The sequence below is a fragment of the Pezoporus occidentalis genome, unplaced genomic scaffold (genome assembly GCF_034315485.1).
Source record: "Pezoporus occidentalis ecotype Australia unplaced genomic scaffold, CSIRO_AGI_Poc_V1 ctg106, whole genome shotgun sequence".
In the NCBI taxonomy this organism is placed as follows: Eukaryota; Metazoa; Chordata; class Aves; order Psittaciformes; family Psittacidae; genus Pezoporus; species Pezoporus occidentalis.
Genome location: NW_026912843.1, coordinates 110,762 through 125,690, shown reverse-complemented (window position 1 = coordinate 125,690; position 14,929 = coordinate 110,762). Strand labels below are relative to the sequence as shown.

At 38.4% G+C, this 14,929-nt stretch overlaps 1 protein-coding gene across 9 annotated transcripts in view; it reads right to left on the bottom strand.

The window, feature by feature from the left end:
• Positions 1–14,929, bottom strand: part of IARS1 (isoleucyl-tRNA synthetase 1) — a 109,031-nt gene that overhangs the window by 40,638 nt on the left and 53,464 nt on the right. For 8 of the 9 annotated variants that reach the window (XM_062619976.1, XM_062620018.1, XM_062620027.1 and 5 more), the window contains 5 exons: positions 13,891–14,017; positions 9,280–9,365; positions 8,788–8,982; positions 5,215–5,301; positions 4,447–4,530 (listed from right to left, as the gene is read on the bottom strand). In XM_062619976.1, the coding sequence (XP_062475960.1) occupies positions 4,447–4,530; positions 5,215–5,301; positions 8,788–8,982; positions 9,280–9,365; positions 13,891–14,017 (579 nt within the window). The remainder of the gene's footprint in view (positions 1–4,446; positions 4,531–5,214; positions 5,302–8,787; positions 8,983–9,279; positions 9,366–13,890; positions 14,018–14,929) is intronic. The other variant, XM_062619991.1, reaches the window with a different exon arrangement.

Genomic DNA, 14,929 nt, shown 5'->3' with positions numbered 1-14,929 from the left:
AAACTAATACATCTTTACAAGGACTTCCTTTAGGAGGCTTTAAAATCTTAATGGGGTTTAACACAGCACATTCAAGAATACCAGACCATCAATTCTTCAGGAGAGGGCTTCTTTGGTAAAAAAGAATACATAAAAAAAAGCTGCCAGAGTAAACAGTAATGCAGCATAGAAATAGGCATTTTCAGTACTGTACTGGGGAAAAAAAAATATGTTTAAGTATTATATCTGAATTCAAATTATGAATTTAAAAGAGTACAGAACAACTAAGCATGATAATGAATGAATAAGTCCCTAAATTAAATTAGAACTTATAGGCATATATTTAAACTAAACTTCCAATCACAATTACCTGTATGCTTATTACTCTTTATTTCAGAAGTCAAACATAACTTTAATCATAGTACATAGCTAGCCTGGCTGCAGGGTACACTAAGATACTCCAGGCCTTTTATCAGTTTGGGACATACCCAGAATAACAACTACTTCAAATATTCCCTCCACTACTTTCCTGCTGAAGAGGCTGCAATGCCAACTTATCAGACCAATGAAGGATCCCATAAATTGCTAACTGCAATCCCCAATTGCTTAAGTGAGCAGCACTCACTTAAGAATCTATCAGAAGTCTTCTTAAAATAGTTCTTTGCATGAGCAACTGAACTAAATAACAGAAGTAGTTCTCTAAGGCTACAGTTTTGGTTTGTGGGAGTTAGGGTTTTTTGTTTTGGGGGAGGGGGGGAGGGTTTGGTTGGGGTTGGGGTTTTTTTTCTTTTGTTTAGCTGAGGTTTTAAAACATAGCAGCTGTACACTGCCTCACAATATGTAAAAATTGAAAGAATAGTAATTTCCTGAATTATTCCAATACAGACATACTTAACACTCATCATAGCAGTCTTCCAATATCTGAAGGGGGCCTACAAAGATGCTGGAGAGAGACTCTTTATCAGGGACAACAGCAGCAATAGGAAAAGGGGCAATGGATTTAAACAGGGGAAGTTCAGATCAGATATAAAGAAGAAGTTCTTTACCATGAGGGTGGTGAGGCATTGGAACAGGTTACCCAAGGAAGCGGTAAATGCTCCATCCCTGGCAGTGTTCAAGGCCAGGCTGGACAGAGCCTTGGGTGACATGGGTCAGGGACATCCAGCTGGAACTAGATGATCTTCAAAAGGAGTGTGACCAGCAGGCCAAAGGAGGTGATCCTGCCCCTCTACTCTGCTCTTGTGAGACTGCACTTGGAGTATTGTGTGCAGTCCTGGTGTCCTCAACATAAAAAGGACATGGAACTGTTGGAACAAGTCCAGAGGAGGCCACGAGGATGATCAAGGGACTGGAGCACCTCCCGTATGAAGATAGGCTGAGAAAGTTGGGGCTGTTCAGCCTGGGGAAGAGAAGGCTGCGTGGAGACCTCATAGCAGCCTTCCAGTATCTGAAGGGGGCCTATAGGGATGCTGGGGAGGGACTCTTCATTGGGGACTGTAGTGATAGGACAAGGGGTAATGGGTTAAAACTTAAACAGGGGAAGTTTAGATTGGATATTAGGAGGAAATTATTTCCTGTTAGGGTGGTGAGGCACTGGAATGGGTTGCCCAGGGAAGTTGTGAATGCTCCATCCCTGGCAGTGTTCAAGGCCAGGTTGGACAAAGCCTTGGGTGACATGGTTTAGTGTGAGGTGTCCCTGCCCATGGCAGGGGGGTTGGAACTAGATGATGTTGAGGTCCTTTCCAACCGTAACTATTCTATGATTCTATCTTAAGGTCCTTTCCAACCCTAATCATTCTATGATTATATGGAAAGTCAAGTAAGGCACCTGATAAAAGAGGAGTTCTATCAATTTAGTTATATCTAGTAATATTACTCATTGGGAAGAATATAAAACCTTTCTCAAATCAAGCCAGTATTACCAAGTTTCCTAACAATATATGAGAAACCATTTTGTCTCTCTAAAGCAGCAGTCTATGACATTATGCTGTTTCTTCTGCATTTTGAGAACAGATTGAGAGGAGAATGTAACACATCACATCTAACAGGAACACTTACCTCAGGATACATAAAAGTAAAAGGCTTGTAAATACTATGACCAGCAAATTCTCTTTCTGACATACTTCAGCTTTAACAGCTATACAACTCAAGTCATAGGTCTCCGCAATATTGAAATATAACTGGTTTTGACAATTCATGGAATCACAGACTGGATTGGGTTGGAAGGGACCTTAAAAGTCATCTAGATACAATCTCCTGCTGTGGGCAGGGACACCTTCCACTAGACCAGGTAATTCTTAGAGATTTCACACAGGATTCCAAGTTTCATGACATCTGAAGCTGGGTTGTTAGATTTACTGTGCTGTTATTTCTTCTCTATGCTCTTTCCATTCAATTCCATATTCACTTAAATTTACACTTAAATTCACTTAATTTACACCTATAATTTCTGCTATTTATGAAGCTACTGCTGAGAAGTTGTAGTTTAAAATACTAATAAATATATATATAGATATATACACACAAAGACACACTATACTGCAAAAGCTAAAGTAACTGCAAGGAAACAGTGCCAAGCTAAAAGCCTCAGTAGTAGCTCTTTCTATAAACAGAACAGATCAAGTGCTTCAGTGAGTAAGCAGAGACAAGTGAATCGCAGAGCTCCTTCCATAAATGAACCTAGCCTGCAATGCTTTTTTGCTCTCTATGTGGGTGTATGTATAAATAAATGTGACATTAAAGAGTGAGTACACAGGAAGAAAAATGAATTGGCTTTTAGAAATCAAAAGCCATGAATAATGGAAGTGTAACTTCCAGTGTTTGAGATTTTTTTGTTTGTTTTCCAAAAAAAAAGGAAGATTTTTTCCAACAGAGACATCATCTGTGATTTAAAAAACTCCAATTTGAGCAACTCTAACCCTTTTGACCCATATCGTTGCATCTACCAATTCACTGATATTCTCCTAATACACCTTGATTATTTGTAAACAACAATCTTGATCAAATTTAAGAAATCCACCCAACTCTCCATTGTAAACATATATGAGAAGATGAATTACTAGGTCTTTAAAATGCTAAAGCTTGAAATAATGAGTTTCACATCTATTTCTTTTCATTACCTAGAGCATCCAACCACCATCTTCCTGAAATAAATCAAAAACCATCATACACTAAGCTTTCATTCAGCCCAATCATTACCTTGCATAATTGTAACACACAATTCAATATGTGTGATAAAGGTTTCTTATATACAGCAAGAATTACAGGGTCCTTGAGAAATGTGCAAGTTATTAAAATGTCTTTATTGTACCTTTATCTCAAGGTATCACTGCATGCATGCAGTTAGTGCATCTAGCAAAAATCTAGGAATAATTACATTTATATCATAAAATCATAAAATAGTTTTGAGTTGGACAGGACCTTAAAATCATCCAGTTCCAACCCCACTTCCATGGGCAGGGATGTCTCACACTAGACCATGTCACCCAAGGCTCTTCTCAACCTGGCCCTGAACACTGCCAGGGATGGAGCATTTACCATTTCTTTGGGCAGCATGTTCCACTGCCTCACCACCCTCACAGTAAAGAATTTCTTCCTTAGATCTAATCTGAACTTCCCCTCTTTAAGTTTGAACCCATTACCCCTTGCCCTATTCCTACATGTCCTACTGCTATATATGTTGTCCCTAATAAAGTCTCTCTCCAGCATCCTTGTAGGCTCCTTTCTGATACTGGAAGACTGCTGTGAGGTCTAAACCAGTTGGTATAATTTTAATGAAGCACTTGAACTGTGTTTAATCTCTGCTTGGCCAGGATGAGATATACAGATACATATGCATACACAATGCACACACACACATACACACACACAACTTGCATATATACAACATATATACACACATTAAGCTGCTCCACTTCTGCTTTTCTGGTTTTACTACTATTAGGTACATATCATATCTTTTCACCAAATAAACACTTTCTTTTTAGGAAATTTATAACGAAAGCATCAAACAAACACTTCCGTGCATTATACACTAATCCTTTCCTAAAGTAGTGATTTAACAGCAAACTAATAGTATTGTACTCAAAAGATGTTATACAAATTTTCAGTGGGTCAGCTCAGACTATTAGCTGCAATAGCAGAGAGTGCTGGCTTCAGTGGAAGTATTCTGTACCAAGTGGACACACACTTTCTGACAAAAGGCCTCCAAGTCAGCACAGCAGCTTTGGTTGTTACCAGCCTTGAGGGAGGTAAGACAAGGGTACAGAAAGTCCAAGAACTGTAACTATTGCCAGTTCTTTTAAGTCATCCACTCTTTCAGCTACTTCGCTGCCATAGTGGTCTAAGTTTCAAATTTAACTTTCTTCCTACTACAAACTGTCAACACCACACAAGCACTCCTGGTACGAGCCTGCTATGAACAGAAATCCAACATATCAGATTGTATATTAATTAGGGGAAACCTACCTTAATGCATCAGCTCCATAACTATTTACAATACTCATTGGATCCGGGTAATTCTTCTTCCTTTTGCTCATTTTTTGGCCATCACTAGAAAAAAAAAATCAGAATGTAGGCCTAAGTTCCCAGAATTCTTGTAATACATGGATAAGGAAAAAAAGGCCCTTCAAATCCAGCTTCATTTTTCTGTCCTATTTTGTTCTTGGTAGCACAGACACAATTAGATATTAGTACATCATTTCAATATGACTGTTGAGCCCCTGAGAGCAACTGAAAACAAAACCAAAAAAAAACCACAAAACAACCCTAGAGGCTCCTAATTTACAAATCTCAGCAGGAAATGTGTCTTTCCTACCAAAGCTGAGGGAAGATGCACTTGTTTCAAATCAATCCCTTCAACCAACTGGCAGAGCTTTATTTGAAAATAAACAGAATTAACTTATTTAAAATTGCATCTAAAACTACACTTATAATCCCCTTTACTCTGCATAACAGATACGTTATTTCCTAGTCTTTCCTATTTTGAATTATTACTCATTTTCTCTCCCTCTAGGAAGGACTAATCCTGCTAGAAAGAACCTAGGGTAGCAGGCAGCTGGGATGTGTAAGGCACCTGAGATCCTGAGGTTTATCTCCTGTAACACCAATATCTCCCTGACAAGTCTTAACAGCTCCAAAGCCCATTTCAGATTAAATTTACAATTTGTAGGGACTTAATCTGAAATATTTGTTAACCAAAAATCTGTTAGGGAAAGAAGTGACTGACATACCAACCTGGCAAGAACAAGGCCATTCACAATTACATTCTTGAAAGGAGGCCTTCCAAAAAGAGCAGTGGACAGCACCAGCAAGGTGTAGAACCTGAAACAAGAGACAACATAAATGTCACTTTCTAAAAACACCAAGCTAATGTCTGCATGCCTTTCATTACAAAAGAAAATTTTAATTATGTTGTTTTACTATAGCAAAGTTAAAATTTAAGTATGTCAAACATTTACACTGCAAAGGCTCAGAAGAGGAGCTTATTGTAGGTAGACATTTTTTCTCTTTGTAGCATATTGCGCTATTTGCTCAGTCGTGATCTATTAGTTCAAGGCAGCTGAAAAATTGTAGCAGTAGACATTATGAAGGTTGTGAACACAAAAAAATGTAGCTTTTTCCCTTCCAATACAGAAAATAAGAACTCTGTCCCTGAACAAGCTCCCTATCTGCTCACTGTAAACCTCTGAACTCAGGATCCATCCAAAACAAAACATGGCAGACAGGACCGGCACACTCTGTACATGTCTGTGTGTCTGTTAATGTGTTAATTCCTCAGTCGAGCACACTGAAGAGGTTTTACTTCCAGGAGCATAAAACCAAGTTAGCAAAAGTGAGCAGAGCCTCCTTCCTTTCACACAAATTAAATCAGCCATCACTAGAAAACAGGAGAATGCAGGCATTCCCCGCAGCAACAGCCAGTAGGGGTTTCCCCCCACATCATTAAGTGTGTTTACAGTAACACCGTAAACTGCCTAGGACTCGTTAAGAAACCAGGGTCGGAGCAAGCACAGGAACCAACCTATGATTCAGTATGTCAATAATGATTGTACCTGAGAAACTAAGCGGAGGTGCAAGAGGATGTGATAATTTCATACTCAGGAGGTGGAACCTTCACCAAAGGAGCTATCTATCAGCTTCTGCAACTGCACTGCTAGTAATTACTTTTGAGAAAATAACTGGACGGTGGGCCACAGCTTTCATGGTTAAAAATTAATATTACACTGACAATTGCTTAGCAACCTTAAAAGAGCAGATGATATAGAAAAGCTAACTGATTTAGAATAAGGCACAGGAGGTCATGCCTCAGAACTATGCATTTGCATGAAGATCTAGTGCAGAAACACTTGGGGAGGAGGGAATTCCATCTGTATTCTCCAAAGTTGTTTTTATCAAAAAGCTGCCTATAATTGCAATAGCATTATTCTGACACTTGAAGGTCCAAAGCTCTGTAAAGGCTGCAATGTCCATTACTGCATTTATTAAGTGGCTTATGTGACAACTCTGATGCTCTACCTCTAACAGGCTTTTAACTCTCAATCACCTCAATGCACACTGCAGTATGCAAATTCTCTTTATTCAACTGCATTCAATTAATTAATTTCATGAATTTTGACCAACACTCCTTCACCAGCAGACAAGCACATGCACTGAAGATCCCCATCTCTACTTTTAATCTTAAGAAACCCCCTGAACACAAACATCTGAGCATTTACTCAGATAATCGACACCTCAAGCCTGCAAGACTAACAGTTTGTTACAAACACAGCAGTACTTCTTTAGTATTTAGTTGAAAATACCTCACTGACAAACTCCCATCACTTCCTGCAAACCCGTTGCAAATTCTCTTACTAGAGGCAGGTGCAATCACAATTAAAAAGAGACAAGTAGAACCAGCTAGAAGAGATTTCAATAGTGTTTGCATTGGGAAAATTGTACAGACCGACCACTGGCACTGAAACTAACACATCCAAGTACTGTTCACAAATTTAGTATTATTGGCCTTATCAAACCTGATGAGCCTCAGCAATGAGGTACTTTAGTTGATGACATTTACAAGACTCTTAGAGATCCTGCAAAGGTTTACACACAATTTTTACAACTCTTCTCATTCTTTCTCAGATTATCCTTTTAAAAAATTCACCTCAATCACTCTGAATATTTTAAAGGAATATCTTTGCACCTTATTTTTTAAATATCTTGTCCACATATACATACGTTTCTGACAACTTCCTCAACATCTCTGCTGCTCCACAATTCACCAGATCTGTCTGCTTCTAGTCATGTCCTTGAGATACATATATATATATCTATATATACACATATATATGTATGCTAGATATGTCAGCCAAAACAATAGTAAAAAAAACCCTAACTCCACAAAGACACGTAACTCAACACCACACTGAAAAGCACCATGACTAATAAAGTGTGATATAAACAAACCTTTCTATGATTCTACATAAAATTGTGGAGAGCACAAACAGATGGGCTAGCAAAGACTACTTCTGGGGGGTGAAGAAAAAAAAAAGAAAATGAGAAAAAAAAGTACATGCAAGAAGCCATTTTTAACGAAGTTCATGAGATTGTGCTAATGCTGAGCTATGTGCAGTACTGCTCTGAGGACCCACTGCAAACATCTTGCACAGCACTAATGAGGTATGGTGCAGCTATATTCTGACAAGTATTTAATATGCCACAAGGAGTCCATGTTTCACTGAGTGAGACTTCAGTGGTGCCTCCTTAACTGCCAAACTCGGAAATATAACTTTGTTTGGAAGATCAAGATAATTTTTCTGCATGAAAAGAAATGGGTTGTAAAGTGAAGACACCTTTAACTTGATTCTTGAAACCTATTTTTCATGCAGCATCATGCCTCAAGTTTTCCTTGCTCAAGCCCCCTGGCTTTGAGAGTACATAATAAACCTCCTCAACCTCATCAGCATGCAAAAGCCCACCTCTTACTGCTGTCTTTGAGTGGCCGACTGGTTTGTTGGAGGAGTATAGGAGTGGGCAAATGGACGTCACAATGGTGTGGGTTAGAAAGGACCTTAAGATCAACCCTCCTGCCATGGGCAGGGACACCATACATGTCACCCAAGACTTCATCCAACCTGGCCTTGAACACTGCCAGGGTTGGAGCATTCACAACTTCTTTGGGCAGCCCATTCCAGTGCCTCACCACCCTCACAGTAAAGAACTTCCTTATATCTATTCTAAACTTGCCCTGCTCAAGTTTTAACTCACTACCCCTTGTCCTATCACTACAATCCCTAATGAAGATTCTGCCAGGCACAGAGGTAAGACTGACCAGTGTGTAGTTCCCTGTGTCTTCCATTTTCCCCTACTTGAACATGGGGGTTATATTTCCCTTTTTCTGGTCATCAGGAACTTGGCTTGCGCACATTCAGATTTGTAAGAGGATATCGAACTTGATCTTCCTCTGCAGTGGGCTTAAGGTCTTCATTCTCACAATCCCTGCATATTAGTTTATTTAACTAATAACTCAAGTTACTGGAAAGAGTTCTACTTGTATATAGTCAAATGTACTACTCAAGAAAAAAAAAACAAAAACAAAAATTCATCTTAAAAACCTGTCGGTTTTCACAGCCAACAACCAGCCTCAAACTTCAAAAATAGAATAAACACGAATTCCAAAACTTTGTCACCAAGCCTTAGAATACCTTGCATTTTACTGAGGGAAAAAAACAGAAATCATACATTTCCCTACACAACATTAAAGGCTCAACCAGATGTAATAGTGTTGGACACAGGGCAATAACATATAATATAGTGGCAGAAAATTACCATCCTCGGGTTTGGTCAATGCCTTCAGCAATGAAGTCAGCAGGGAAAGCATCTTCAAGTTCTTTTTTGTTTTCAAATGGATAATGGACTTGTGCATAAGGCATGCTTCCGCTCTCAAACCAGCAATCAAAAACTTCAGGGACCCGGTGCAATAAGCCCTTGCCACAGTGTGATGGGATTGTTAGGTGATCAATACTATGTGAAAGAAAAAGATTGACAAATTCTAAACAATAACAAGAATTAGCACAAAAAGTTAACATAACACTTTTAATGATTATTCTAAAAGGTCAGCATTTACTTTGACAATTTTTATTTTAGAGGGTTTTTTATATTAACAGTGTTCAAGACAGAAGAAAGGAAAATTGAGGCATGTTAATCACAAGTCTTCTTACTACTTCTGTTTTCTTTATAGCTGTTTCCCAGGGTTAGGAAAAAAAAGACAATCTCTGTTCAGCTATTTTATATAACTAATTAAAAGTCTCCGAGACCAACCTTTCTCGATGGAGGTCAGTGACTTTCACACCAGACAGCTCTTCCAACTCTGCCACTGAACCAATACAAACTACCTGTAAGAAACACTCCAGAAATTTAAAGTTATTTCCACACAGTATCAATTTTTTCTTTTTTTTTTTTTTTTTAACGTTAAGACAGGAGACATGTAAGTCAGTCAGTATCTTCTGATGATACAGCTGATACAGCTGAAAAGCAACAAGAATTTTGTACAAGGTCCCCTTCTTCAATCTAACCAAGCACTAATTGATGCTAGAGACCACTGCCCTGATTTAATATAATTCATGTCAGAATAACTGGAGACTTCAAAGAACAAGCATGCTGTCAGATATCAAAAACGGTGGGGATTTTTTTCCCCAAACACTATCACCTCTGAAAATCCAATAATCCTGACTTCTATACAGATAGGAGTTTCAGATCCCAGGTTCCTCTTCTGAAGGTATGGTAAGCAAAGCAGCTAAATTGCTCATAATTGAGTGTAAGTGTTCCATCCCAGGTACACTAAACTGCTTGTATCAGTGGCATCTTATTTAAAGTGAAAAGCAGCATCACGGCTAACAAAGGGGTTATTAAGAAAAGGTTATCTAAAAAAAAAAAAAAAAAAAGAAAAAGGCAAAAGGTTTCAGTAATAGATTTGCACTGATACCACGAAATGTTGATGAAACAAATTACCCTGACAAACTGCATGTAGGAGAGGAAAAGAAAAACAAGGCTATCTTGGCTTGGCTTTATGTTTTAATGAGTTTAAGCCTCCCAGAGCTCTTTGGCCCTCTCTTAACTGACAGGATTCATGAGCCACAAGCTGCAGCCCCTGTCTGGATTTTGGAGAGCCTGTCCTACATGCTATTGGTCTCAATCCATGGCAAAAAAAAAAAAAAAAAAAAAAAATTTTTGACAGATCTGACAGGGAAGGAGTTAAATGTACCAACATAAAGAAGCTGTAAGCAGGCTAGACATTTTTCATATAAGATAACTTTCTAAGTTGCTCTTGGGATACAGTAAGTCAGAGTACTGCTCAATTCTTACAGCTAGTCTTAAATAAATGCATATATATACAGACACAAAAATTGTGACTAACAAAAAGGTTTTGGTATATTTAATTCCAAAAACTTGTAATGAATACAGACAAGATAGAAACTCTGTCCGATCTGTTTTTTAAGCTATGATTTTCCTAGTCTGATTCAACAACTGACCTGCATTACTAATCATCACCTTTTTTTTTAATGAAGTAGTTTTGAAATGTATTTTTCCCTTATGTATTTGTCTTATTTTTCTTTAAGAATTGAAGCATCACAGTCATTACAATAATCAAGTACAAGTCTGCAGTTTACACAGCAACCTACACCAGGGGACTGATCCCAGTTAAAAACATGCCTTTATCAACAAACTATTTTTAACACAGATCTGTTCTTTATTCACTGTGTTGGCCCCATAACAACTGAGCAGGCAGCAGGTACTTAGTCCATCACTGCTGGTAGAAGGTTTTAATAGCAGCATGGGTAAAAAATAGCCTTGGATACACCGATTACTTCAACTGAACTAACCTTAATATTTGAGAATACTTTCACACTGTGCTCTGGGTTAAAACCTGCCCATTAGTTGCTGCTTTTTGAATCAAGCATTATAATACTTAAGTAAATTCTCAATACTGGATGCATCTGCAGAACTGCACCCAGCAGAACATATTCATAGGAATAACCCCAAGTTCTCATGAAGAATCCAGCAATCACCAGAGGAACACAGATACCACCATACTGAGTAAGATTGTCGTTGTCCAAGTCAGAAGGATGGAGCTACTCTGCCTTAAGGGTAGCTCATTAGATACTTGAAGGCAAGAGAACAATACAGTGAGTAGCTGTTAATTAACTCCAATCCCTCATTAGGCCGCACCCACTCGTTTCTGCAAAGAACAAACAGGTTTATGTCCTCAAATTAAAGCTGTTGCTTTGGATACATTTTTTTCAACACCAATGCCTCCTTCAGTAGCCTGGCCTCTTTCCTTACAAGTCCCTTGTTCCCCCTCCATTTTATTTTTCAGCCACATCAACTACATAGCTAGCTATATCAACATTTAATAGCAGACAGCAAACACTGAGATAAATAGGCTGGGACTGGGGGCTGTTCAACTCTGTTTCAGCATCACTGAGACCTAATGTGAGATCAGAGGTCAAGGTTAAATACTTCTAACAAAATGAACATTAGCATTACATCTGGGATTATACATGTAAACAGGAAGAATAAAGCCACCCAGCAGCATTTGTGGACCTCAGTGTTCCTGTGACATAGCTCTGCAGTCCCTATTAAATAAAAATATTCGCTTTTATTAGTTTGCCATTTTAACGCTGTTTAGTACCTATAATCAAAGAATAAGCAGTGTTCATATAAAGCAAGAAGTCCACGTAGTGTATCAGTGTATCAGCAAGACATTGTAGGATCTTTAGAAAGCATCTTCTGAATAGAAATTAGAATAAATGACTGAGAAGGTCAGCTAGAAATGGCATTCTTAACACAACCTCAAAGAAGACCAGAAACTGACCTAAGGAAGGTCTCTCACCCTTCTAGCACAGCTAGAGGCCTCTTCTTCCAAACCTGTTGTGAAAGACCAAGGGCACCAGAACTGGTGGAGGGTTAACAGTTTACGTAAGTGACAAGCAATGAAAGGGAGACTTTCTGTAACATCACTGAATATTTCACACTATAATTTGTATGCAAGTCCTATAAAATTAGCCTACGTCCACTTTGCCAATTTGGGTGCTACATTAAAAAAAAGTTATTATCTTAAATGTGTTCCTCCACTGAGAAACTCATTTGTATTGGAGAGGTTAATATGATAAACTGACTGTAAAAATGTGGTAATAAACACAAGCTTTGAAATTTAACTTCCATGATGTGTCTCTACCTGATAACTATGCTAAAAGAAAACTAAAATAAAAGATAAAAGTGGGAAACCAGATAATAGATTTGTAATAAAATTCACTTTAATACCAATTAATTCATCTTCCTGTGTATTAAGTAAGGAACTGTTATTACTTCTCTAGGATTTAATATGCATAGCATAATTGCATGCGACAGTGTTCTTTTGAGAACAAGACATGAAGAGGCTCTGCATGGCACTAGTCTGCAGTAAAACTGAAGTCAGGAAATTCTGAGTGACTATTATTTCTGTATGAGAGCAGATACCACTTAAGCCTTATGCTCCACATCAGTTCTAATGGCATTTAGTTTTCAAGTTATATCCCACATGCATAGAAACCCTAGGCTGAAATATAGCATTCAGAAGCCATACTTGACTACTGAAGCATGACAATCAGACTCTGGACTAAGAAGAAATGTATAAATCTATGGATAAATGTAACAGGCTTGTTAGTATTTCTGTCATTATTCAGAACACCAAGCCCTGAGGAAGGAAAGGTCTATCTTCCAAGCTAGATATCATATTGTTATTAAAAAAAAAAAGAAAAAAATCAAACCTAAAACCCCAAACAAATCTGTACATACAGGAATACAGACATACAGAGAATGGACAGAAAATGAAACATTATTAGAGGCAAGGAGTGGGAGTCATGTAACCCTTACACAATCTTTCTCAGCTGTAGAATGAAGTCTTGAAATACTTCAGCACAAAACTGAAAGCCTTTTCTCTGTCTAAAAATACTGTTATACCAAAAAAAAGGACTTAAATTAACATTATTAAAAATTTTTGGATATAAACTGTCAGCCTTCAATCTAAACTTTAACTGTTATATGAGAGACAGAAAGACTTGGTCTGCCAGTAATTTACAAACACACATCATAAACAGAATTCAAATGCCAAGGCTTTCTTAGATACTTAAATCATAATTGCAATGAGCATCTCCCTCCCGCTCCCAATATCTCCCACCTATCCACAAGATTTGCAATAAAGAGGAAATAAAAAATGCTTTATGGTGCACTTCTATGCAACAGTGGAGCTTAAGGCAGTAAAATACTTTTCAAGAAGACATTTTCCTAGTTGAGGTCATCCACATCTAGAACATAAAAATTTTCTCATCACATAAGATAAAAAAAATAAAGGCTTGGGATGCTTCAGAAACAGTTTTAAACCTTAGTGGTTTGACTTCAAAGAGGGCAAACATCAACACTGTGTAAAGTATTTGTTCACTCATGCAGTTATCTTTATGCTACCAAGTACAGGGTACCATACAATTCCAAACCCCTCATTTCCAGCATTCCCATCATATACTTCCATTATTCCACTAAATTCAAATTTTTACATTCTGCTGTAAATTTGTAGTGAACTTGCTTTTACTCTTTCAGAGTTCCATTAATTTACCTTCACCGTAAATTCTTCTGGCAAAGATAATATTAATGCTAAGATAAAACCCAAGAAAAATTGCTTGAAGTTTTCAAGGAAAAGCAAAGGAAACATGTATGATCACACAAATGCATGTACACATATGCCTATATCTATCACCTACTACAGATAAATATGCACTGTTGAGATATATTAATAGGACTTCAGACTGCAGCAGCTGATAATGTAACAGCGTCAAAATAAGCAAACAGCATACACAGATAAGCTTTTCTGTCAACTGGAAGCTTTTGGTTTCTTACCTCCTCAAAATCATCACTGACCCACAGAGGGATGGGTGTTCCCCAGTACCGGTTCCTAGATATAGCCCAATCTCGTGCATCTTTAAGCCAGTTCCCGAAACGCTTCTCCCTCACAAAATCTGGAACCCTGTTCCAAAAGTAAGAGAAGTATTCTTTTATCATTGCATTTCACTTAAGAGAAAGCTAGTAAGAACGGTTATTTTGATTTCATCCATAAGGCAAGTTAATTTCTGCATACTGCATGAATCAGAGCACATTCTATTACAGCACTGGCTGCTGCAAGGCCTATAGGCTTGCTGCCAAAAAACGAAACACCATTTCTCCTGCCTTTCTTGATTTCTTTGATATTCAGGAAAATCGTAGAAATTAAAATTACCATCTTAATTTTACTCCCTTATGATATTTTTCAAATTCCTAAAGGGGCTTGTCCTGGGTTCAGCAGTAGCAGTCATTTTTCTCCTTCTTAGTAGCTGGTGCAGTGCAGTGTTTTTGACTTTCAGCCTGGGGACAGCGATGATAACACCGATGTTTTCAATTACTGCTCAAATGTTTACTCTGACCAAGGACTTTGTGAGCCTCATGCTCTGCCAGGGAGGAGGGGAAGCCGGGAGGAAGCAGAGACAGGACACCTGACCCAAACTGACCAAAGAGGTAATCCACACCAGAGCACATCATGCCCACTGTATAAACTGGGAGCAGTTACCCGGAAGGGCTAGATCACTGTTCGGTCAGGCTGGGTATCGGTCAGAGGGTGGTGAGCAGTTGTATTCTCTTCCCTTGCTATTTCCTTTATCATTATTATTATTGGTGGCAGCAGCAGTGATTTGTGTTATACCTTAGTTACTGGACTGCTCTTATCTCAACCTGTGGGAGTTACATTCTTTCCATTCTCCTCTCCATCCCTCCGGGAGTGGGGGAAGGAAAGGCGGGGAGTGAGAGAGCAACCGCATGATTTACAGCTGAGCTTAAAACACAACAGGGCTGACAAGAAATCTGGAGAGGGACTTCTTACATGGGCCTGTAGGGACAGGACAAGGGG